The 24,052-nt window shown below is 40.2% G+C and overlaps 2 protein-coding genes across 5 annotated transcripts; both read right to left on the bottom strand.

Moving 5' to 3' along the window:
- Nucleotides 1-129: 129 nt before the first annotated feature.
- entpd4 (ectonucleoside triphosphate diphosphohydrolase 4) lies at nucleotides 130-12,170 on the bottom strand. 3 transcript variants are annotated; one of them, XM_061816802.1, is made up of 13 exons: nucleotides 11,969-12,170; nucleotides 11,496-11,634; nucleotides 10,163-10,360; nucleotides 8,569-8,774; nucleotides 8,331-8,481; nucleotides 6,890-6,993; nucleotides 5,131-5,190; nucleotides 4,868-4,998; nucleotides 3,407-3,573; nucleotides 3,003-3,327; nucleotides 2,673-2,758; nucleotides 1,507-1,668; nucleotides 130-979 (listed from the first exon to the last, which is right to left on the bottom strand). In XM_061816802.1, exons 2-13 carry the CDS (start codon nucleotides 11,501-11,503, stop codon nucleotides 745-747), a joined length of 1,833 nt encoding a protein of 610 aa, XP_061672786.1. In that variant the 5' UTR covers nucleotides 11,504-11,634; nucleotides 11,969-12,170; the 3' UTR covers nucleotides 130-744. The 3 variants fall into 3 exon arrangements, with proteins under 3 accessions (XP_061672786.1, XP_061672784.1, XP_061672785.1); XM_061816800.1 differs by having other exon boundaries at nucleotides 4,844-4,998; nucleotides 11,969-12,169; XM_061816801.1 differs by having other exon boundaries at nucleotides 4,844-4,998; nucleotides 11,496-11,628; nucleotides 11,969-12,169.
- A 443-nt stretch (nucleotides 12,171-12,613) lies between these two features.
- si:ch211-214j8.12 (uncharacterized protein LOC100000539 homolog) lies at nucleotides 12,614-21,437 on the bottom strand. Of its 2 annotated transcripts, none has more exons than XM_061818347.1 (5): nucleotides 21,315-21,437; nucleotides 20,445-20,723; nucleotides 20,185-20,351; nucleotides 16,511-17,595; nucleotides 12,614-15,868 (listed from the first exon to the last, which is right to left on the bottom strand). In XM_061818347.1, exons 2-5 carry the CDS (start codon nucleotides 20,671-20,673, stop codon nucleotides 15,478-15,480), a joined length of 1,872 nt encoding a protein of 623 aa, XP_061674331.1. In that variant the 5' UTR covers nucleotides 20,674-20,723; nucleotides 21,315-21,437; the 3' UTR covers nucleotides 12,614-15,477. The 2 variants fall into 2 exon arrangements, with proteins under 2 accessions (XP_061674331.1, XP_061674330.1); XM_061818346.1 differs by having other exon boundaries at nucleotides 21,162-21,374.
- Nucleotides 21,438-24,052: the final 2,615 nt, after the last annotated feature.

The raw sequence follows: 24,052 nt of genomic DNA, 5'->3' as shown, positions 1-24,052 counted from the left end.
ACACTGTGCTGCTTGATATTCAAGTGCATAACATTTGGAGAAACACTTAAAACACTTGAAGGCTCATATTCAGACAAGAGGTTGGAAATCAAGACTTATCATGTCAATTTCCTCAGCAAGAGAATACTGTACTCATAAATCACAAACCTTTAATAGCATATATCAGTGTGACAAACATTTCACTACACTAATTGTGAAAATGTTGCATTCGCTCTTTACCAATCTGCTCATGAGTCATACAACAGCTTCGAAAAAAGAAGCCCAACTTAAATAGCTGCACCAGCTTCCCATGCTCAGTGTTAAAAGTATAGAACGAGACAAGAAAATCAGTAAGTCTATTAGATAACTGCTTCAAAGGAGTGAAACAGTGTCAAGTATTGCACGAGTAGAGCATAGCACATGTATTCAACACGCACTCATGCACACAAACAGTACCAGCACGAGCATTATTAATAATTGTCATGAATTCTAGTGATCCTGCCACTTAAAGATGGATTGTTGTGTAATTAAAGGCTTACTGAAAGACATTTTTAAAAAGGCAGAAAGAGGCAAATGCTCACATAAATAATAAAACGTGTCCAACTTTTTTGTGTGTAGTCTTGTCTCTTCTGTAGGAAAATATGACTAATTTATTTGACAGGTATCTGACATGAACAATAAATGGATTTTTGAGGCTCGGTCACATGGTAACTTCCTCTCCGAGACAACCTTTTGCACAATATGGCGAGGCTCTTGAACAAGAGTTTATAGGTTTATTGGGAGTGTTGGTGAGCCCAGGCCCTCTTCCAACCAGGGCACAGAAGAAGGGGAGCAACGCTGCGCAGAGCGCCGATGGATTCGGCGAAGTCGCAGCACGTACAAGATGATTGACAGAACGACGATGAAGAAACAGACCAGCAATAAGTAGAGATTGTTGACAAAGGAGAAGCTATGCCGCCAGTGAGAGTGCACTCCCTTGAGACTTTCTTGCTGGATGTCCCTGGAGGAAAAAAAAAAAAAAAAAAAAAAAGCTTGTGACATCATAGAACTCAAATCTTGGCACACCGTTGACCGAACGCTTCCTCTGAGGCTCACACAGCACAATGTTTACCATGGAATATCACAAACATCCAAATAAACACACCAGCTTTCATAAGTACATAAAGAGATTTTCATAAAACCGCAACTCCAGTAAATAAACAATATTTGCTGAACAAGCAAAGTCAGACAATTCATTAGAGCATTAAAAAAATGCCTGGATAATAGTTTGCATGTTCTTCCGGTGCTTGGGCAGGTTTTCTTTGGCTAACATCGGGTTCATGCCACTTTCCAAAAATATGCATGTTAAGATTCATTGAAGACTTTGAAATTTGTCTGCAGGTGTGAATGTGAGTAGTAGTAGTAGTGCATATAGCTGGCGACCAATCCGGGGTGCACCCAGTCTCATGTGAAAAGTTAGTTGGGATGGGCTCCTGCTAGAGAAAATAGAGGGATTGAATATATCCACCAGTAGGTTAATGATCTTACCTCAAAGGTAGAAAGCGTGTTCGGAAAAGAATAGCTCCAAGAGTCCACTGGACCTCCTTATCGTATACCAAAAATACAGTTTTCAGGTTTTTGTAGTCGGGAGGGAAAGAGAAGCCCGAGTGTAATACTTCATACATCCATGCCGATTTAAAACACTGGTACCTGCAGACAAGTAGAAAAAAAAAATACAATTCTAAACTAATATATATACACTACGTTATAAATACAATTATAAACACATACTGTTATCATCCTGATATTCTAACAAAAACTGCACAAGCAATTTGTTTCAGCGCAGGGTGACACCACTGTTAGCAGCTCCTGCAATTAGCAGTGTGTGTTCTGACATTAATGAGGCAGTAGTCACTGCTACATGTCGGTGTAGTTACAGTGCACCATAAAATTTACAATAAAACATTTATGTTTGCCCGTCCGTCCATACACTTGCTAAGAAGCTTGTTTGATGGAAAAAATAGACTGAACAGCATCCAGTACTATCATTTGCTTTATGGGAACGGATGGAGGGGAAAGGATAAAATGTCTAACTCTTCAGTTTCTCCATTACTATACATTACTGGAATAGATAGGTGAACAAAGATATACATTGCCTTAATAATAAAAAAAAAAAACATTTGAAAACTTTGTGTTTACTTGTGTTGTCTTTGACAATAGTTATATTAATTTGATGTTGAGAAACATTGATGTATGACAAGCAAAAAAGCAATAATAAAGGAGTGGCAAAGACCTTTTCTCACCACGATATATTGGAAATAAATAAGTTCAACAGGGTAATTTCTTCCAGCATCCATTATAACCTCTCACGTCATACATTGGGAATCACTGGCACAGCATTTCCCATATGTTGGGAAAAATATGGCCCCTCTCTTCTTTAATCTGGCCGAACGACTGTTATACCCTAAATCACTGTGTTGGTAAAATTAGGAGCTGTACTATTCAGTCATTAACTTCGAATATGAATCAAGGTAATCATGTATGCATGTATACATTGGTACAAGAGTAATCAGTTTAAGTCTTCATTTTAGGCATTACCAGAGAAACCTTTTTACTTGTAACCTAAAATACTGATTGATAGCATTATTGCAAAATATTATGGCTTCAACAATCTGTGTGCATTTGGACCCTTTCAACTTGAGTGGGGAACTTACTGGAGTCTGTGGAGATCAGCGTGGGAAGCGTACAAACCGGAATCAAAGCGCTCCCTCAGAGTCTTCCACTGGGTGGCACAATAACTCTGAAAATGGAAAATGTTAAGATACATTAACAGCAAGTCATCACTAGAGGGTTATCTTCCTTTCTTTACAAGGATTGTTAGATTTACAGGTTAATGTACTGTATTCATGCTTGCGTTGTGTGCATCCTGTTTACTGTTTAACAGTAATCATTCAAAGGCAATTTGTGTAAAAAAATAAAATGAAAAATTTAAAAAGAGTATGCATGCTACAACTGGTTCATTCATAAGGCATGTTACAGTTTACCTTGGCAGCTTGTGCATATTTGGATGCGTTATAGTCTCCACCCATGCGCAGCACGTCCTCTGTGCAGTAGTAGAACTCAGAGAAGCCATAGAACTGGCTGTTGCTATAATCAATTGCCGGCTGGAAGATGCCACTCAGAGAGGTTTGAGTCTCATTAGTGCGGTTGAGGAAGGGTTGAAGCACGTGTCTGCACTGATCGAAGTCTCCTGTGCCTAGTACATGAAGTTTCTGTTCAGGGGTGCCAATCTGGTCCTGCAGGTCTGTGGGAAGACAAGGGTCCAGGAGGGGGGAATCTGCAGTCTCCCCGAAACGCTGACCAAACAGTCTGGTGAAATGGGGAAAAATATGTTCATGCAAAGAAAATGTTTTAATATTATTAGGTATTATTAGGCTGTGGCTCTCACTTATTTCGACTGGTGGTGCTTTTGATGAGGCTCTGCTCATATGTTTGACGAGCAGCATTTCCTCCAAAACCCAGAAAGGTGGAAACATATACACGGTAGACATGATCTGTGCGATGCGCGTCACATCCCAGATTAAATTCCGCCAGTAGGTTCTTGGCCACTTCCTCCTAGAGGGCACATAAATGACAATGATTGTATAGAGTAGGTGAATACGTCACTGTGGATACAAATATGGGGATCCGTATGCATCGTTAGGTATACTTATTTAATGAGATCCAATACAAAAGTTGCTTGAAAAATAGTTTCTATTCACACTGAAATTAATTGAAACAAAATTGGATTTTACTGTTGTGGTTGTTTACAGTAGTGTGAGATCTGAGATACATTTCTCATATTTTGCCCCTTCTTCGCTGAACAGTAGTCACCATAATCAACATCTTCAATTACTACACCTTTCATAATTTTAAAAGTGAACATTATTATCGTTTCAAGGGAGAATTTCTAATACATCAGTTGCATTTTATCCAATTAGATAGTGCCGGTATTTCTAATAACATCCTGCAGAGGAAATTAATTTTGTCCCTTTGTTTCCATAGTCATCTTTTGGTCATGACCCAGAGCTCATGAACCCAGGTGAGGGATGGGAACGTAGATTGACCAGTAAATTGAGAACTTCGCCTTTCGACTCAGCTCCCGCAGGAAAGAAAACTAAAAGGGCGGGTACTCTGAAGTGCTGTTTGTTTCATAGGCACAAACAACAGTCAGTCGCTCCTAGTACCACTGGGACACACTAACCCCTCCACCACGATAGTGATGCCTCAGGGAGGTTAGGATATATTCATTACCAAAAATGGAATTTAATGAAAAATGTACATATTTTGAATAGTGATTATTGCAGTAAGTGCATATCCAAGACATAGGCAAACAAAATTTAATCAAGCAAAATTCAAACAACAAACAAAAAATGTAAAAAGGGATGCAGATTTCATAAAATTTCATTTCAACTTCAGAAATGCTCTGTTTTTAAGATGCCCAGGAACCAGTTTAAATGAATTTAAATAAATACAAATGAAAAAAAGAATCATAACTTCACCCTTCATTAAAATTCAACAATCAGCTTTCCAATTGACTCAAGACAGAGTTTTTTTTTTTTTTTTAAAGACACCATGTAATATATGGCATGATGATAGTATGATGCCGATAGTGTATTGCGACACTAACAACTCTTTACCCTCAACTGTGTTTGAAAATCTTTACTACATACATTTAGTAGAACCCCCTGCTAGTGAGTCATGCAGCAGGCTTATTTTAAGTGAGGAATGACGGGCAGATGGTCTCCACAGGACAAGAATGGTGCACACATTGTTAGCCAGAGAGCAGAAGGACATTAGTTACACATCCAAAGAGAACAATAAAAAAATGGTTGTCAATAATAACCTGTTGTGGAGAAGCAAAGCTTACAGTTTTGGGCACTTCAAACGCTATCTGTGTGGAAACTCCGCCCATGTCCAAAACACCAGCAGTCCTTTTTCTCACCAGGCGCTCCTGCTGATCACTGCCGGGGACGTTGACCTCTACAACAGCTTCCCCGTCTTGACAGGAGAGCAGGACACAGGTAAGAACAAAAGTACAAAAGGTCATAACTGAAAAACCTATTCTAATCTAATCTATTACTGAATTCACAAATGGGAAAATGGTGAAATACTAGTCTATTATGTCCTTACCATTGCGTGCATGATCAAATTTTCCAAGGACAAAGTTGATTCCAATCCACGCATAGACCCCTAAAATCAATGAGAACACCTTTGGATGTTAATACACTGTATGTAAAGACTACATGTGAACAAAAATCAAGTACATGAGGATTTTCAAATTGAGAGCCTCCCCTCAGAAATCATAGCTGGACCCTAATTTGTGTTTCTACTGTCGCACCATTTGACACGTCCATTTTTCATTGCTGATTCTGTTCAGGGTCACATGTGAGCTGAGGTTTATTTCAGTTGAAAAGCGGTGTATGCCCTGGACTACGTTGCTGGCCATTCGCAAGACACATATAGACAAATAACCATTCACACTCTCATGCACACCTATGGACAAATTAGAGTACACATTGAACATAAAATGTACATTTTTGTAATGTGGGAGGAAGCCGGAATACCCGGAGAAATCACACCAAAGCACAGGGAGAGCAAAGACGCAAAGGCTTGAGCCAAGATTTGAACTCAAAACCATAGACCATGTGGCAGATGTGCCATCTAAATGTATAAGCTGCAGTGAAAATAATTTCATTCAAATGAAAATTCTGTCATTTCTAAGGATATGTTAAAATGAAAAAAAAAAAAAATGTAACTTAAGTATTTATATTTTTTTCCTCTATTTCTCCCAAACTGGTGTGCCTAACACTTTTTGACGAGTGCTGTTGTAGATAAAGACTTAAGGACAGATCGACTGCATATAATTTTGGGCCTAGATTGGATTAAAAGTCCCATTGAGTGTTTACGTAATTACAATATTTTGAAATAGATTGAAGCTGCTTCTTGGTTCACCTCATTAGCTCAGATAAGCTCCAGCCTCACGTGACCCTGCTAGGATCAGTACTAATTAATGGATAGGTGGGGGGGGGGGGAAGAAAAAAAAAAAAAAAAAAAAAACAGGTCACCAGTATGGCGCCTATGGAGAGCAGGTTGGTCCTAATGTGAAGAAGTGAGATGACGGAAAAATCCTGACAGGACAATTTAATTCTATCACCGAAAAAGAATGCGGGGGAGTTGAATACAAGAGAAGAAGAAAGTGGTTAGTTCAGTGGTTCCTGCAAGTTTTCACCGAACCCTTTCTATTTGGAAAAATAGTTTTATTTTCAAATTCAAAATATAGTCACATATTTCAGTGCACTAAGTGAACCATGCTGGGCTGTACGTAAAATCCCCGCTTTTAAGAAACAAAAACAACAAACTGTGGATTTCATGCCGGACAGGAAAAAAAAAAAAAAAAAAAAGAGCTCCCTCAATATTTACTGCAAAACAAAATAACTTTTGTGACTAATTCTTAGAAAAAGTTAAGGAATGCTCAGCTTCACCTGGACAAGTGCCACACACATACAGTATCAATGTTGCAAAAAAAAGTCAATTCCTTTTCGTCAGTTTTAGACTACCATTCTCAGAAAGGATTGCTTCCAAAGACCTTGTTTCAAACAAATTTTCTGAAACTGGCCCTCTTTAAATTTTAGTTGAATACCCCTGACAAAAATCATCATTGCTAATGCTATGAATAAGAACATTTAATACAAGGTAATTTGAGCAAACATTTCTTAAATGTATATTTTCCCATTAAATCAGCATAGTACTCAAGAAGTACCAGAAGGCGCGGGCGGGATGACCACAATAAAGTGTTTATTGTTGTGGTTGTTATTTCTAATGTTGCAGAACTACGCTGCATCATAATCAGAGCCGTTTCTGATATTATGGTCAGAGAACATCACATTACCTTCCTGTTTTCCAGAAATTACTTCAACGTGGGAATCTGAGAACAAGAAGTTGAAGTGGACCGGTATGTCAGTTCGCAGATCTTCCAAAATAGCCTCTTGTTGACTGATATGAAGAGAAAAAACACCACTTTAATATTTTTGAAAGCATTACAGAAGTACCTCAACCTACAATTGAAATGACTTGAGAATTTTTCTTTTTTTTTTTTAAAAAAGGTATGAGCCGTCGCTCGGCTAATTTTTTTAGTCGAGTTGCAAGTCAAAATTTTAGTTACGTGTGCTGTCTGTGGTGGCAGCGAACATCATAAGCAGCAGCTTGGCAGAAGGTGAAAAATTTTCAAAAAAAAAAAAAAAAAAGCCCAAGTGCTTGCTTCAAAATATTTGACACTTTCAGTTGAAGTTTACTATATATGTATACAGGGGATTTTTTTTTTTTATCTTATTCAAGAAAATATTAGGGTAATTTTTATTTTTACTTGAGTCATTATTCTAAAGTAATATTTGGCTATTCTATTACTATAAAACTGATAAAGCCCAATTTTGACTTTTTTTTCAATTGAAATTTACACAGTTCAATTTCTCATTTGTTTTGAAATGGAAAACAGAAAATGAACTATTAAAGTTCTGAAAGAAAAATATTGGAATACCCGGTAACTTGACTAAAAATTAGCCTGCTTGGGCTTTTATGACAGCTGAACACACTTATAGCATTTTCTCTAAAATGGAAATCAAATATTCTTCTGAGAAAATTCAATCAAACTCTGTTGTGGAAGTTGCCATAACTGTGTGGCACTTGTAGGTTGCATTAATTTCACTCTTTTGTCCAGTTTAAAGTGTATACATTATTTTTCCGTATTGGTCACCTTGCCTTGTTTTATCAACCTCTGAAACTTCGCAACTTAGTTTCACAGTTTATATCATTTCAAGCCATTCATTGGACTTGAACTACCGGTACTTGACTTTCAATTTAAAAAGAAACCTAGGAAACTGGGATGTTCTAATACTGTTGACCAGTCAAAAGACACCGTCTCCAGACTTTTAAGATTTAACAGCACAAAAGAGTGAAAGGAACACAACCAAGTGTCACAGAGTTATGGGAACTTCCAAACTCTGAACAAAATCTGACTTCCGTTTTAGTGATACTGCAACAACCATGTTCAGCTGTTATATCTGCCCAAGGTGGCTAATTTAAAGGAGTTAAATGTTTAGAATACATTTCTGAGTATTGTATATTGATTTGATTTCTTTTGTAACTTTAAAAGTATATTTTTTCTGTCCTTTCACTACAGTTTAAATGAGAAACAGAACTACATGAATTCCAGTTTAAAAAAAAAAAAAAAAAAAAAAAAGTCCTTTTGACCATTAGTCGAAGTCAAGGCAGCGCTGAAAATACAACGGTACGCTTTCCAAGAACTAATAGTGGGCAGACAGATTCAAGTGTACCTCTCGGGGAGAATTCTCATCCCAGCTGTGCATAGGATGTAAAGGGGTGTTTCTATGTGCTTGTGTTTGGGAATGTGTTTGGCCGCAAAGCTTAGCAGTGGATAGATGTAGTCACTGGCTTTCTCTGGTGTTTGAGCCAGATTAGAAATCCCTAAAAAGCAACAAGATGACATGTCTGAGCCACACCATACGACACAAACCATCTGACACGTCACAATTATTACTGTCATTGTTTTACCTGGCTTGATCTTCATGATCACAGATTTCCGATTTTGATCTCTCATTTGCCGAATGTCCAGGAGCTCGTGGGGATTGCCGTTGTGACTGGGCCAGCAGTACACGTACACCCTTGAGCCGCTGCTGCCGCAATCCACCACCAAACCATAGTTCAGGTCAGGATTACTTTCATCTGTTGTGTCCACGTCAGTTACCCGTGCCAAATGCCTATAAAGAGAAAAATATAGTTAACATTAAAATTTGGCAACACTCACAGGCCACAACATTAGGTCCATCTTCACTAAACCATAGCAGGCACGATGCAAAGGCTACTAACTTTGCTTAAGATGTCATGAGCGAGACCAACACACCTCATAAGACTAAATTGATAGAGCACGCGAGAAAACTGTCCGTTTCCTACATTCCATAAACATGCATATTAGGTTAATTGAAGACTAAATAGTCCAGAGGAGTGAACGTGACTTTGAATGTTTGTTTTGTCTATATGTGCCCTGGGACTGTCCGGCAACGAGTCCAGTGTGAACCTAAAGTCAGCTGGGGTGGGCTCCAGACCACCTGTAACGCTAACAAGCAAAATCAAACCTTTAGTGAGTTGTTACAATATTGCTTGTGACTGCTTAAAGGTCCACGGTCATGAAACGCATGATTTTTAGTATATTATTAATGAAAAAAAGGTGGCCGGAATGGACCCATCCGTTTTTTCCCCACACAACATGATTTTGAGGTATATGGCTTTTTGTCACTCCCGCCATGAAAATCCTCTCGAGGGATTTGTTTTCGAGAAAAAGCAGGAAGTGACGTTAGTAGCAGATGCGCACTAAGGCAGTCTCATATGTTTCTACTAGTTTTACCTGCTGGAAGGCACCTCTTTGTTCCTTCGTGTTAGACAAAATGTCGGCTTGTTGTATTGCTCGATATTGTTCGAACACTCGGGAGGATGGATTTATTCTTCATACTTTTCAAATAGACCGGGTTCGTCGTGAAAAATAGATTACACGGGTGCAAAGGACGAGAGCTTTGTGGGTTCCAAATGACAGGTAGGTGTGTATACAGCTACTAAAAGAAAATAATAGTTTGGGGTTGGGGGGGGCGTGTAATCCTCTCAGAATGTAACAAAAGATCCGCGTACGTAAGTGAGGGGTGCTAATTCTGTCAATGTACCAGTTGGCGCCCCTCGTTCACCGAGGACGAGGCACGGCTTTGCCGAACACAGCTTTGGCCAGGCTGGGTCACACATACTGTCTGGGAGACTGTTGTTCGTTAGAAGTGATCCACATATCATCGAAATATGGCTTGAAACGATGGGGTCATATTGCCGCGGTCACTTCACTCGATTCTGTGTCCCATAGTAGGTTCCACAGCGTATTTTCAATGGCGAATGTCCCGCTGTGATGTGATGGACAGACGTTGCAGGCAATATGGCTACCACTTGGAGGTCGAATGAGACTTTCGCAACTTTGTGCATGGATGACACGCTCTCGCCTCATATTCATGAACATTGGAGTGAATAATGTTATATGTATTTTTCATTACAATATCTATTTCAGAATGTTTACAGGCATGACACTTGACCTTTAAAATGGCAACGAGTTAACCTGTGAAAGTTGTTTTCCTTTGTGATCCAGCCGCCGGGCAACTTTCCAGTGACCAAAAACAGGTAAAGCGCTCCCAGAAGGAAGAGGAGCAGGCCCAGAAAGAGCAGCTGCCTGAATGAAGGCAGCAAGAGGCGAGGAAGGATCTGGGATGGCAGGCTGAAATGCCAAGAGGCTGGGAAAAGGCAGGAAATGCTGATCCTATCAGAAAACAAAGGGAGGCAAGATAAGTGGATCTGAGAGAAGACAAACACAACTACATTTCTTATGAGATATCTGAAATGTTCCTGGTCTGGTGTCCCAAAACATAACAGTTATTTCAAGTCAAAAGTACAAGTTTTCCCCTTGAAAGTAACCACCTCTGGAATCTAATGCACTTTCACACCCTTCCCTACCAAACATTCATGCACTCCTTTAAGGATTTTTCCAAGATTCCGCTGTCTGTTTGTTTGACAAAATGAGAGGCTTAGCAGGTTCAACCATTGCTCAATTAAACTGAAGAGATCTTTGTTTACTTTAGATATGAATGTGGTGTTTGTATCATTTCCATGTTGAAAAACATCAGATGTACCAGGTAAAACTGCTGTTAATACAAGCCGAAGAGATGTTAGTTACAACTTACTCAAATACAGTTTGAGCACATTTGCCATTCATTGTTTATCACATAGAGTGGCACAGTGGAACAGCTGGAAAGCGTTGGCCTCACAGTCCTGAGGACCCGGGTTCAATCCCAGCCCTCCTTTTTTGCTTTGAGTTTGCATGTTCTCCCCATGACTGTGTGGGTTTTCTCCTGGCACTGCGGTTTCCCCCCCACATCACAAAAACATGTAACATCAATTGGACACTCTAAATTGCCCCTAAGTGTGATTGTGAGTGCAGCTGTTTGTCTCGATGTGCCCTGCGATTAGCTGGAAACCAGTTTGGGGTATACCACGTCTCCTGCCTGTTAACAGTTGGGATAGGCTGCAGCATTACCATGACCCATGTGAGGATAAGCGACCAAAAAAATGGATGGATGTTTATTACATCCATAATCAGTTTCAGGAACCTAGAAAATTCAACCCACACGTACAGTATGAAGGTATTTTTTTTTTAATTAACACTCACTGGTTGAATTTTTATGTTGGCTAAAAAGTTACTGAATCGATTTCAAACTACATAATTCGATACATCATTCGAAATGGACTAATGTCATCTGTCTGAATTGAACCTGCAGCCAAAAAGAAAAACGTTCTTAATGGAATCGTTAAAAACAAATCATGAGGCAGCTCGTCTCTTGAGTTTGAAAAGCTACATTAGTGAGGGACCTCGTGTATTAAAATTACTCAAAACAAACCTGCCCATGATGAAGATTGCCCCCAGTGTCTCGGTCTCATTCGTTTGAAGCCATCAGTCAGTAGAATTGGCGAAGAAGCGCCTGCCAGCTTGCGGACCACTCCATCGCGTTTTTCCTCACGCCTCCCCAGCACCTACCGCTGGCAAAATTGGACGTTTATTGACAGTTGAGTCTCGTTTCTTAGGGTTCCTTTTGGGCGACAGGGGGGCATCCCACTGTCACGCTTAAAGCTAATACGGTGGCTTTTGGGTCGGTAACATTAGTTTCGATTAGAAAGTCAAACGGCTAGACCAGACCATTAACGAGGTTCAAACAAATAAATCAACCAGCCGGTCTTTACTAGCATTAGCATTACTCCGCTGCAACGTTGGTAGTGTACTTCATCTTGAAATAATTTTAAAAACACAATTAACATTCGTCGGAGAGGTAAGAGTAGCTGCGCGTATGCGCTAGCCAACGTATCTCATACTTACATTTAAAAATGCCAAAGTCCTTCATTATGTGACCGCGGATGCTAGCCGGCTAACGGAAGCAAGTATGTGGCAAGTCCTCAACGAATGACGTGTTATTACCAAAGGGGTGTGCTTGATTTTGATTCCTTGACGGACGACTATTTAAAATCAAACCCTATGGGAAGGGCGTGATATAACGACACCGCCCAATTGCCGGAGTGTGTGAAAGTTATAATTGTCGTTTGACAAGTGATGAATGTCCTTCGAGCACGAGTGTCATTTTAGTTCTGGGCCCACTTTCACCCAAATTTCATCTCAAGTGGGCCCGACCAGTATATTCGTGCCACCAATAAACTACAGTAAAAATTACTAAACCAATTAACTCATAATCATTTTCCCATTTTTTTTAGGTGCAAATAAGTACAAGTGGAAAATATTCACATTTAATATCTAGCAAATCGTGTTTCAAACCAGAAGGAACTTATAGATGACAGTACTTGCACCTTTTATAAAACAACGTATGATCTAGAAATAATTTTTCAATTTAAAAAAAATTCAGAATTTGATTTTGAACTCTTGATTACTTCAACACACGTCTCACACCCTACTCTCCGAAAGCAAGTGCACCGGCTTTGTAAATATACAAATATATATATATAAATATAAACATATATATATGTTTAAATTAATACAGTAGTTAAATTAAAAGGTGTAACTCAATTGCATTTTATGCGAAAATATTATTTACATTACACAGGGCAAATATTACATTTTCTCATAACATGCGATTGCATTTGAGGTGTGCCAATTAATCAATATATGATTTAATAATCAATACATTGCTTAGAGCAGCGATTGTTTCACTTAAAATTGTTGAAATCATCAGATTTCAGCCTCTTAATAATTATTGTCAGATTTCCATCTTTCATGACAGCAGTCTGTTATTGTTGATGTTTCATCAGAATAAGACATTTTCGAGCATCAGCTTCTCCTTTGGAATAATCAACAGTTTTACCTGTTTTCTGACGTTCAAATCCAATCAAATAGTCATAATTAACTGAAATAAACAGTCATCAGTTTAATGTGCAAGTATTCCGAACACTGCGGAACACAATTTTTGCTGAGCTTGGTCTGACAGCTGTTTCGAATGAATTTTGGGGGGCGGAATCCAAAACTAATCTCAGCTTTTATCAATCAGATCAAGTTTTTGTGAGAACGTGAGTGAGAAAAGTGGAATAGTTACAAGCTTTGAAAACTGGGGGGGGGGGGGGGGGGACTGCATAAAAAGAATTAGCACTTACAATGGTATCCCCATGGTTACAAGGTTAAGAAAAAAAGTCAGCACAAATCCTCTTCATTCCTACCATGCTGGCTTTCTGTTTGCAGATAGTGATCGTGTTGAGCTGCTGGGAGATGTGCACACCTCTCTGTCTGTATTGTGACTGCACAAACAGGTTGCCACGTAGTTGGAAATGAGTGCAATCGTAATCAGATGGCAAGCCTTACTACAGCTAATCAGTGGAACGCATGGAAGTAGAGAAAATACCACAAACGGACCTTGGGAGTTTTGACAGAAAAGCAATGTAAAAATCTAAAACAAAATAACACAAAATGACTTTCAAGAATGCTAATGTACTGTGTATAAAATACAATCTACTCCTCCCTCTCTGGTTACTAATAGGAGTTATAAAGGTGAATGGAGTCAGTAGTACATTGAAAATACACTACTAACATGTACGACATAATCATTCAAACAGAGGAGTGTTGCTGTACAGTAACTGACCATCTGAAACATTTCCAAGCTAAAGAAAAAAAAAAGTCAGTTTATTCCTACCTACAAACAAAAAAACTAAGATGAAATGCAGTAAAAATGAGAGGGGCTGAGGAGGAAGAGTGAAGTTCCTGGGAGAAGAGATAGTGAGGGTGGACGACTTCAAATACTTGGGGTCAACAATCCAGAGCAATGGTGAATGTGGTAAGGAAGTGAAGAAACGGGTCCAAGCAGGGTGGAACAGCTGGCGGAAGGTGTCAGGTGTTCTATGTGACAGAAGGGTCTGTGCTAGGATGAAGGGCAAAATGTATAAAACAGTTGTGAGGCCGGCAATGATGTACGGATTAGATATGGTGGCTCTGAAGAAACAACAGGAAGCAGAGCTGGAGGTGGCAGAAATGAGGATTTTGAGGTTGTCCCTCGGGGTGAGCAGGATGAATAGGATTAGAAATTAGCTCATTAGAGGGACAGCCAAATTTGGATGTTTTAGAGACAAGGTTCGAGACTGCAGACTTCAATGGTTTGGACATGTCCAGAGGCGAGAGAGTGAGTATATTGGTAGAAGGGTGCTGAGGATGGAGCTGCCAGGCAAAAAAGCAAGAGGAAGACAAAGAGAAGGTTGATGGATGTTGTGAAGGAAAACATTAAAACAGTGGAATATGCACAAGATAGGCTTAGAATGAAAAAGATGACACGCTGTGGCGACACCTAACGGGACGAGCCAACAGGAAAAAAAAAAAAGAAGATTGAGTATTCCAAAGAGGGCCTGGAAAAGCTCATGGTAAGCGCTGTAGGAAATGGATAGATGGCTTTTCCACAAAATGTATCAAAATTCCCAAAGTACATTTACATATAGTAACCATCACACCAGCACCATCACACTGCCAAAAGTGCTTTACATTCACCCTCTCATACACCAACGGCCGACTGCTGCCACGCAAGGCGCTGCCAACCCCACTGGGAGCAAATTAGGGGTTCATTGTCTTGCTCAAGGACACTTCGACAAGCGGACAGTCGGCACCGGGATTCAAACCAATTACTCTTCAGTCACTGGACAACATGCTCGACTTACAGAGACAGAACTATTCACATCATAATTTAAAAAAAATAATCACAAATACCTACATTTAACAGAGTTAGTTTTTAGTATTTGGATTATAGTAATCTGGTACAGTATTTTTAATTCAACACTATCTATAACTGGTAAAATACAAATTTATTATCTAAGATTTTTGTAAAGATAATTCAGGACAATTCTGATGTGCTGAATCTAGAAATATTGTTTTTGATCAATAACATCAACTTTATGAACTATGGCCGCATTTGTTTACATGTACTGTACAGATGTTTTGCATTAGAGGTTCAAATAAATGGAGGTTCATGCCTTGAATTTTTAACAGTGATGATGATTACTTTCATCAATGTCAACTATTCAATTTACAGGAAACAACGTTGGTCAAATTTGATTAATAAACTCAACAACTTGGCATTAAATCTGAAATTTTCAGATTCAGTGATGCTTAGTTGTCCTAAAAGAGTTTAAAAACAATTTAGTTTTTTTTTTTTGCAACCCAGCATAATCAACTGTGCAGCATGAAATGTAAATGTACAGTATTTACTGTACGCTCGTGGCAAAGTTGCCTTTTGATGTCCACATACACAGCAGGATTTTCAGTTCGGAAAAGCCTGCTTTGCCGTTTAAATAGCTCAATTAAAAATGCAGTCATTTCAATTACATTAAAATCTGCATGCATCCTGGCTACAGCCAGATAACTTTTACTGTACTTAACCTTTTGCAGTCTGCCCACTCTTGGTAACTGATTTTCCAGCAGCGACTCAAATCTACACACTTCAGTCTCTTGCTCTGCTGTATTATGTTTTTCACGGTAATCATCTTCACATCTGTTCTTTGCAGGTCAAGATGTTGTACTCGTCCAAGTGGGATGGGAAGAGAGGTATTAGAAGCTCCAAAATGCGGGTGTAGGTCGCCGCAGCGCAGTACACGTTGCAGGATGTTGTTCAGTGGACACGGTAAAGACACCAAAGAGACCCTCTGGAGTAAAGGGGAACCAGTCAGGAGGCAACGAACCACGTTCACTAGGGACATCCAGTACATGGGGGGCCGCATTTGGTTGTTTTCATATGAGAAACTGCAAAAAAAAAACACATTGATGAACACATTAGTACTGTAACCCAAATCTCTAAACTTGGGTCCGTGTTATCTTATTCATTCGTGCTTTTGTGTCCTCAAGTCACGTCAACTGCAATTCTTTCTTCACTCGTCTCAATTAAAAATAGAGCATCTATTATTAGCCCAGAAAGCCACCATCAGGCTCTTATCCAGATTTCATTGGTTCAGCCACACCACTACAGTTAAAGATATTAAATTTCAACAGCAACTTAGAGAGCCCTAAATGGTCAAACACTTCTATATTCAATCTTTTAATTGTTGTGTAAGGCTTCAGTGGTGGCTTTTACGAACCGTCCCACGCAAAAGATTATGTAATTTATTTCCAATCAAACCAAAAGCTACTTCTTCAGTGGGCATTTTTAAAAAGCAGTTCAAAACACATCCGGGTAAAAAAAAAAAAAAAATGTGGGGTGCATAAGCTTTTTAAAACCACTGTAGTTTTACTTTACTGAAGTTTAATTTTAAAGAATTAACCTCTCTTCACATTTTTATAACAGTTAAAAATGTATTAGTGAGTATAATGTATGGAATTTAAAATATTTCCAGGAAAGTTAAAGGTGTTGAGCCTCATGTTCATTCATTCATTCACTTGTAGTCTTACTTGAGTGTCAGAGAGCAAAGGTTCGGCAGACTTGGAAGCTCGCGTTCATCCGGCTCTTGATCCAGCAACGCGTGGGGAGGCCCTGCACTGATGAGTAAGACTTTGAGTTTGGGACATGCCCGGATGAGCTCCAGGAGAGGAGAGTGACGGTTTGTTCTCACTCCTTCCAAAGTGAGAGAGATGAGAGAGGAACCTGACACTTGCAACGCTGGAAGGAGATCCAGGAGAGGGCCTTGGTGGTGCACAGAGAGGCTTCTCAGCTGACCAGACCACGACTGCAGCCCCGTGGCTAAAAGAGACGCAAGATTTCTACCTCCAAGGTCCTCTTCGTCTTCAGCATTCACAGATATGGATCTGATATTTGGGCATAAACAGCCAAAACTGTCCAAATACTCACATGTTAAACCTTTGACATCTCTTAAGCGCAGTATTATGCGGTCATCACCATTTTTCTCATTTGTTACATTCTGAGAGAAATCTTTCTCATCCTCCTCATCATCATCACTCTCACTATCATAACCATCTTGAGCTCCTTCCCTCCTCGTCTTCCATGAATCAGTGTGCTGCATGCGCCTCCTATCCCTCCACACCTCCTCCAACCTGGGTAGCCCTTCTCGAACAGCGAATGAATTCACCTGTGTAAAGTCTCTGCGATGGATCAGCCGGCAAGCCTGTGAGAGTCCCTCCGCGGCCAGCCTCTCCAGGTGGGGCAGAGAAAGGAGCAGGTAGGCCACCACCGCCGCAAGGTCTCCCTCCTCTTCCCCAAAGCCGATATCAAGAGCCAGCAAACTACAGAGAGGCAGCGGAGACACCGACGTGCAAGAGGAGGAGCTGGAAGGCGAACACGTAGACGATGGAAGGAGAGCTCCAAGGGGAAGGAGTGCAGCGGGGGGGAGAAAGTGACACCCGGATACATCCAAATGGCGCAGCAAAGGGCACCGAAAGACGATGGTCCGGATGATGCCGCTGTCGCATGAAGTGCCCGACAGGGAAAGTGAACGCAGCACAGGGAGACACCGGAGTGTCTCTGATAGAGCCTTGGATGGAAGTTGCTGGGCTCCGGATAGGTTGAGGCGGTGGAGCCCCTGAAGGAAGCATGAAAACAAATCAATACACACACCAAAAAAAAAAAAAAAAAAAAAAATCAAGAATTAATACTTTGTCTTCTATTAGGAGAGAAGTGGTAATAACAATTTGAGAACAATTCCCCATGAGAGCAACTGTCGGTTGTAGGTTTTTAATCTTTTTGAGAATGGAAGTAAAAATAACTGAAAAAATGTGATTGCATAAGTGCGAACACCCTCTTTTAAATGGGATGTGACTCAAAATGAACATATTCAAACTCATTTTAAATGGGAATGAGCATACACCTGTCACCATTAAAACTGCCTCTGATCAACCCCAAATCAAATTCACGTTATAGTAAATGTTAATGTTGCAATTAATTGACAGATATATATATATAACATGAAGGACTTTGTTTGCAGCTGGGGTGTTTTTAATGGGGACATACAATATTTTGCCAAACCAGCTTTTTCTTGTATTTGGGATGTTGGGATAGGAGGATGTAATAATGTCTCTATAATCCCCAAGTAAAACACATGGAATATGATCTAAAATGGTCCTCACGTTACTGAGTTTGGAACACTTTTTTTTTTTCGTTTTTTTTTTTTTGCTAAAAGGCCTGAAATGAGGTCATTTGAATTTCGGGAGCGTCTGCCGAAAATCTCTGCCTTCTCTTTCCGCTCCCGCCACCATTTCTTTCAACATAACAAAAAAGTGTGCTCCCCCAGTTGGCTCTTCTATACAAATAATCAGAGGAATGGGGTGGCCTTTGCTAAATGTGGACACAGCAGATATAAAACTGGGTCAAACCCCAGTAGCTGTCAGAGGGGCCTTTTGTGGAGACTTGTAAGGCAGAACTGAGGGGTTTAATTTATTATTATTGACTAAACTGACACCTTATAGAAAATTCATGTTAGAGAGTCACTTTATGAAGGTCTAAAAATTCAAAATAAAGGACATCTGAAGCGGTCTATAAATAAAGTTGAGTTGAGACTTTTGATTTTTTTTTTTTTTTTTTTTTAAACTGTCTGGATGTGGGCTTTTGCGAACACTGAAGGCCGTTTCAAACGGTTCATAGTTCCTTCAACCTTGTCTCAAGCCCCGGTTTCAGTTGATGGAAAATCGTCCCAAAACATGATTCTAAACACAACCACTTCCTATTTATAAGCAGATCTGTACACTCGTGAAACCACTTTTTTTCAGTTCAGGTGATTTATGCTTCTGCAAATCAATCAATTGAGTTGCATATGTTGTAGGTGTCATTAATGACTGAAAATTAAAATTGTTGCATCTTGCTGTCATTTTTTTTAATATCACAAAAAACTTTTATCTGAACAGGGGTTTGTGAATTGTCATAGCCTTTGCATGTTGACCGTTGTAGTTTACTCTCGTCAGTTGTAAGCAGCGGCGCTCAATATGATTGGAGAAACTCCCTGTACAGTTTTCTGCAATATGATATCGGTATTACCTGAGAGTGTGGTCTGATCATAAAATGTCATGTAACTGCCCTCATGTCTTCCCTCACAACCTTCTCTTTGGTCTTTCTCTCGCTCTTTTCCCTGGCAGCTCCATCCTCAGCACCTTTTTACCAATATACTCACTCTCTCGTCTCTGAAAATGTCCAAACCATCAAAGTCTGCTCTCTCTCACCTTGTTTCCAAAACATCCAACTTTGGCTGTCCCTCTAATGAGCTCATTTCTAATTTTATCCAACCCGCTCACTCCGAGCAAGAACCTTAACTTCTTCATTTCTGCCACCTCCAGTTCTGCTTCCTGTTGTTACTTCAGCGCCACCGTCCCTCATCCGTACATCATGGCCGGCCTCACCACTGTTTTATAAACTTTGCAAGCGGATACTCTTCTGTCACATAGAACACCAGACACCTTCCGCCAACTGTTCCATCTTGTTTGGACCCGTTTCTTCACTTCCTTACCACACTCACCATTGCTCTGGATTGTTGACCCCAAGTATTTGAAGTCGTACACCCTCGCTATCTCTTCTCCCTCTGCCCCTCACATTCATGCACATATATTCTGTTTTACTTCGGCTAATCTTCATTCCTCTCTTTTCCAGTGCGTGCCTCCAGCTTTCTGATTGTTCCTCCAACTACTCCTTGCTTTCACTGCATATCATAATATCATCTGCAAACATCATGGTCCAAGGGGATTCCAGTCTATCCTCATCTGTCAGCCTATCCACTACCACAGCGAACAGGAAGGGGCTCAAAACTGAATCCCAAAGATGCAATCCCACCTTCACCTTAAATTCTTCTGTTACGCCTACGGCATACCTCACCACTGTTCTACTGCTCTCATGCATGTCCAGTATTATTCTAACATATTTCTCAGACACACCAGACTTTCCCATGCAGTACCACAGTTCTTCTCTTGGTACTCTGTCATGGTCTTTCACTAGATCCACAAAGACACAATGTAGCTCCTTCCTTTTAAAGGGAATTCATGTATTCAAATTAATGTCAGATTGTACTTTTCAAAGTTATTTCTAAGTAATACAAAGTTGTTGTTTTTTTTAACCACATCAAACTTCCAATAAAGTGATAGTCTATCTTTTAACTCTTTTGCAAAGGTTCCCAATAAGTTTGTCTGACCTGGCACCGTGCTGCAATAATGGCACACAGGGCGGGGGTGACCAGACCAGGGAATTTTTCCAGAGATAGACCTCTCAGCTGTGGCACTAGCAGGAGGTGGAGGGCAGCACGGGAAAGCTTCTTTTGAGAGCACAGCAGACATGTCAGCTCCTCCACCAGCTCACCCGCTGTAAGAGTGAAAACAAACAGGAGGCCAGTTGAATTAGCCAAGTTGAGTGTGGTGCAGAGAGGTAAATCCTGTTATCACGCCCGCGACTCACAGAGGAAATTGAAAGGCCCCATGATGTATCTGAAAGAATAGATATCCATGTAGTTGTCAGCATAATCCTTCACCCACACCTTCTTCATATTGTCAGCCAAGCTCAGCAGACAAAGCTGCGTCAGTGAAGCCAACGAGTCGTCCTCCTCTGACACCCTACTGCGCAGAGTCTTCCTCCACTTGGGCCGGTCCTTCACCGCATGGGCAGAGGAGCCTTGAAACAGGGGCATCTTTGCAGACACAATAGGATCGGTGGAACTCTCAGGTCATGGAACAGTTCCTGCAACAATGAAAATTCATTTAACAATTCATCAATTTTCTGTGGCGTTAATCGTCATTTGAGTTTTGGCCGACTGTAGTTTAGTTATGCTGTCTGTTTCTCTTGTTAGCATTTTCTTTTTTTACCAGTATTTTGAAAATAGGAAAAATAATGAAGCTATCAAAGTTTGAAACTCTGATTACGACGAAACCAAAACAAAGCAAAAAAAAAAAAAAAAAAAAAATCACACTTCAACTCTCGACATCCCCCCACCCACGAACGCACAAACACCACTAATGACTTTGCATTAACATGTTGACAATAAATAAATGCATTATTACAGATTTTAAAGAGAACCCGGAATAAACTTATTTATATTTTGACAAGAAAATTATTCTTATAGCACTAGTCGTCTTTAAAATATATATTTTTTCAAAACACAAACTTGAACATACATACCTATTTTCACGTGACCTTTTGAAGTGTTCAGTACCTGTCCCGTGTTAATACTCACTCTTTTCCGTACTTTTCATACATACCAGCTGCTAACACTGAATAAAGAAACTGTCTGTCTTATCGAATGGCCGAATGAAGAGTTTTCCGGAGCCTTACCTGGCAGGTACATTAAAAAGAAGAGTATATGCATGTGCAAACAAAATGAAAAGTGCGTTACTTCACTTCCTGGTTGCGAAGCCTTCAGATTGGGTGAAATTATAGAAGTAGCCCGAACCCTTGTCTGCAAGGCACATTCGCCAGCCCATCAGTGTGTGACAGTTTTGAAACACTATGCAATACATTTGCGTGTGGGTGTGTGTACAGTATAGACATTAGAGAATATATACACGCACACATATGAGAGCAGCAGCGTACAGGCTGAATGGCTGAATAAATGACATATAGCACAGTTGTTCTACACAATGTTCTACGCGTTTTTGTTCAATTGCCTTGTTTTATTTGTGTGATAAATGAGACCAAGATAAATTGCAAAACCTTTTCCACCATTAATTACCTATTAACCTATACCCTCTACAGCTGAATTGAAAAATATAATGAAATCTGTCATGACCAGTAGGATGGTGTGAACCCTGATGCTGGAGGTGGTAATGACATTAATTTAAAGACAAAACAATATAATAAAAAGAATAATATCCATTCATCCATCCATTTTTTTTGCCGCTTATCCTCACGAGGGTTGCAGGAAGTGCTGGAGCCTATCCCAGCTGTCAATGGGCAGGAGGCGGGCTACACCCTGAACTGGTTGCCAGTCAATCGCAGGGCACATGGAGACACACAATAGTCGCACTTACAATCACACCTCGGGCCAATTTAGAGTGTCCAATTAATGTTGCATGTTTTTTTGTGATGTGGGAGGAAACCGGAGTGCCCAGAGAAAACACACACAGGCACGGGGAAAACATGCAAACTCCACACAGGCGGGTCCGGAATTGAACCCGGGACCTCAGAACTGTGAGGCCAAAACTTTACCAGCTGAGTGGCGCCCGAAAAAGAATAATAGTAACGTAAAAAAATTCTAAATACATGTTAATTTTCCTGTGAATATTCGCATTCATCAAGGTCATTTTACTCTCAATACCCTGCAAATATGTATGTTGTATGTTTTTGCAAACATTAGTTGGGAGTGGGTGGCACAGTGAGACAACTGGTTTGATTGTTGGCCTCAGAGTTCTAAGCACCGGGGTTCAAATCTGATCAGAATCAGAATTGTATCAACATGTACATTTTGCTAAATTGAATTGTTTGGCAGTTCGCTTCTCTCTTCGATAGCGTCAAGAGTTGCGGTGGCCGGCAGGTTATCAGTCCGGGTGTTTGGCCCAGCAGTTGGTGGTCCTTTACTCTGCAGCAAGTCAAGGCTCTGGTGCGGGTTTCAAATTTGTTCAGGGACCTGAGGGATTACGATTACCGTTGGTTTAATTCAGGGTAGTCAAACATATGGCCACGGGCAAGAACCGACCCATTAGGGAGTCCAATCCAGCCTGAGGGGATGGTGAACACGTTCACTGCTATTGCTATTTTTGTCCACTGGAGGGTGCACTTAGAACACTTAATGCACTTGTGAAGACCAAATCATGCCATTGTTCAAGGAGCACACTAAAGAGCCTGCATTGTGTTAATGGGAGAGCAAATGATTGTTTGTTTCTATGTGCCCTACGATTGGCTGGTGACCAGTTCAGGGTTTAGTCTGCCTTTCGCAAGAAGAAACTCGTGACTTTTGTGAGGAAAAGCACAATGAATGAATTTAAGTCAAAACTATTGTGGTCTGGCCCACTTGACATTTATTTAGGGTGAACGTGCCCCAGTTTGACCCCTCTGGTTTACTTGAACAGTATCCACTGCATACGCATATTATAATGAATGTACAAGCATGTGATTACGTTTTTCAGTTTATTGATAGACTACAACAAAAATGCATGCGAAATGAACGACTGATATGTTTAAATGCCACTTTTTAATGCCTCGTAATTGTCCTGATCTACTGCACAAAAAGCATCCAGCTGCAGCTATGTGCAGCGGTTATAAATGAGAGAATTTCAAGAAATGTGATAAACCCTTTTTTCTTTTATGAGTGAGGACAAGCAACATTTTAAGCAATTGAATCATGCAATGTGAAGGTGTGCTTGAGGAGTTACTCTGACATAAACCTCCACCGTGTTCCGATCTTCACCTGTACGACAGCTATAAAATATTGATGCAAATGGAACTGTTTGGAAACTGGTCACTCACAAATATTCAAAAACTTCTCCAGAAGAATCTGAAAGTAAAATGATGCTCTCTTAGCTGGAGTATTATCAAGTTTTGATTATCAAGTGAGGCTCCACTTAATTTTGGTTCTTCATGCTGGATCAAGCCACTGGGAACTGCTACATTCACCCTCAGAGCATCGAAGTCTTTGCCAACTTCAAATTTTCCAATTTGGTCAAAGGGACAAAGATGGAGATTAAACTCATTCATTAAAATAACAGCAAGCTTTTCGCCTTTTAGGATGCATTCATATTTTGTGTGGGTGTGTGCGTGTGGTACGTTGGCTGCCTCCCAGGGTAGACCTCCTCTAAATTGAGCGTTTCATGTTCCCGGTCCCGAATGGTCAGCATTTTGGATGTGTCCAAGACTCTCCTCACGACATCCAGCATCGACGCCGGGTAGCCACCTGCATCTTATGTGTACTATATTTCTTTTCATTTTTAGTTATTTTGTCAATGTCTGTTTTTTATTTACATATGTTTTAGGTGCTCTGCTGCCATCTGAAGTTATTTATACGCAATTCCAAACCTCTTCTTGGATGAGGCATGGATTTTGCTCTTCGTGGAAGGGGTCTGTCCTAAGTTATCCAG

This window comes from Syngnathoides biaculeatus, chromosome 4, assembly GCF_019802595.1.
Source record: "Syngnathoides biaculeatus isolate LvHL_M chromosome 4, ASM1980259v1, whole genome shotgun sequence".
In the NCBI taxonomy this organism is placed as follows: Eukaryota; Metazoa; Chordata; class Actinopteri; order Syngnathiformes; family Syngnathidae; genus Syngnathoides; species Syngnathoides biaculeatus.
Note: the sequence above shows the minus strand (reverse complement) of the source record. Positions and strands in the feature narration are given on the sequence as shown.

Bases quoted from the DNA above. Each gene is read 5' to 3' on its own strand.
- entpd4 (XM_061816800.1), bottom strand. The intron at 3,328-3,406 runs GTGAGAGCCACA...CCATTTCACCAG, and splicing joins AGCACCACCAGTCGAAATAA to ACTGTTTGGTCAGCGTTTCG. The intron at 2,759-3,002 runs GTAAACTGTAAC...TTCCATTTTCAG, and splicing joins AATATGCACAAGCTGCCAAG to AGTTATTGTGCCACCCAGTG.
- si:ch211-214j8.12 (XM_061818347.1), bottom strand. From the start codon at position 20,673: ATGCCCCTGTTTCAAGGCTCCTCTGCCCATGCGGTGAAGGACCGGCCC. The intron at 20,352-20,444 runs GTGAGTCGCGGG...TCACTCTTACAG, and splicing joins GGGGCCTTTCAATTTCCTCT to CGGGTGAGCTGGTGGAGGAG. The intron at 15,869-16,510 runs GTAAGACTACAA...TTTTTTTTGCAG, and splicing joins CTTTGCTCTCTGACACTCAA to TTTCTCATATGAAAACAACC.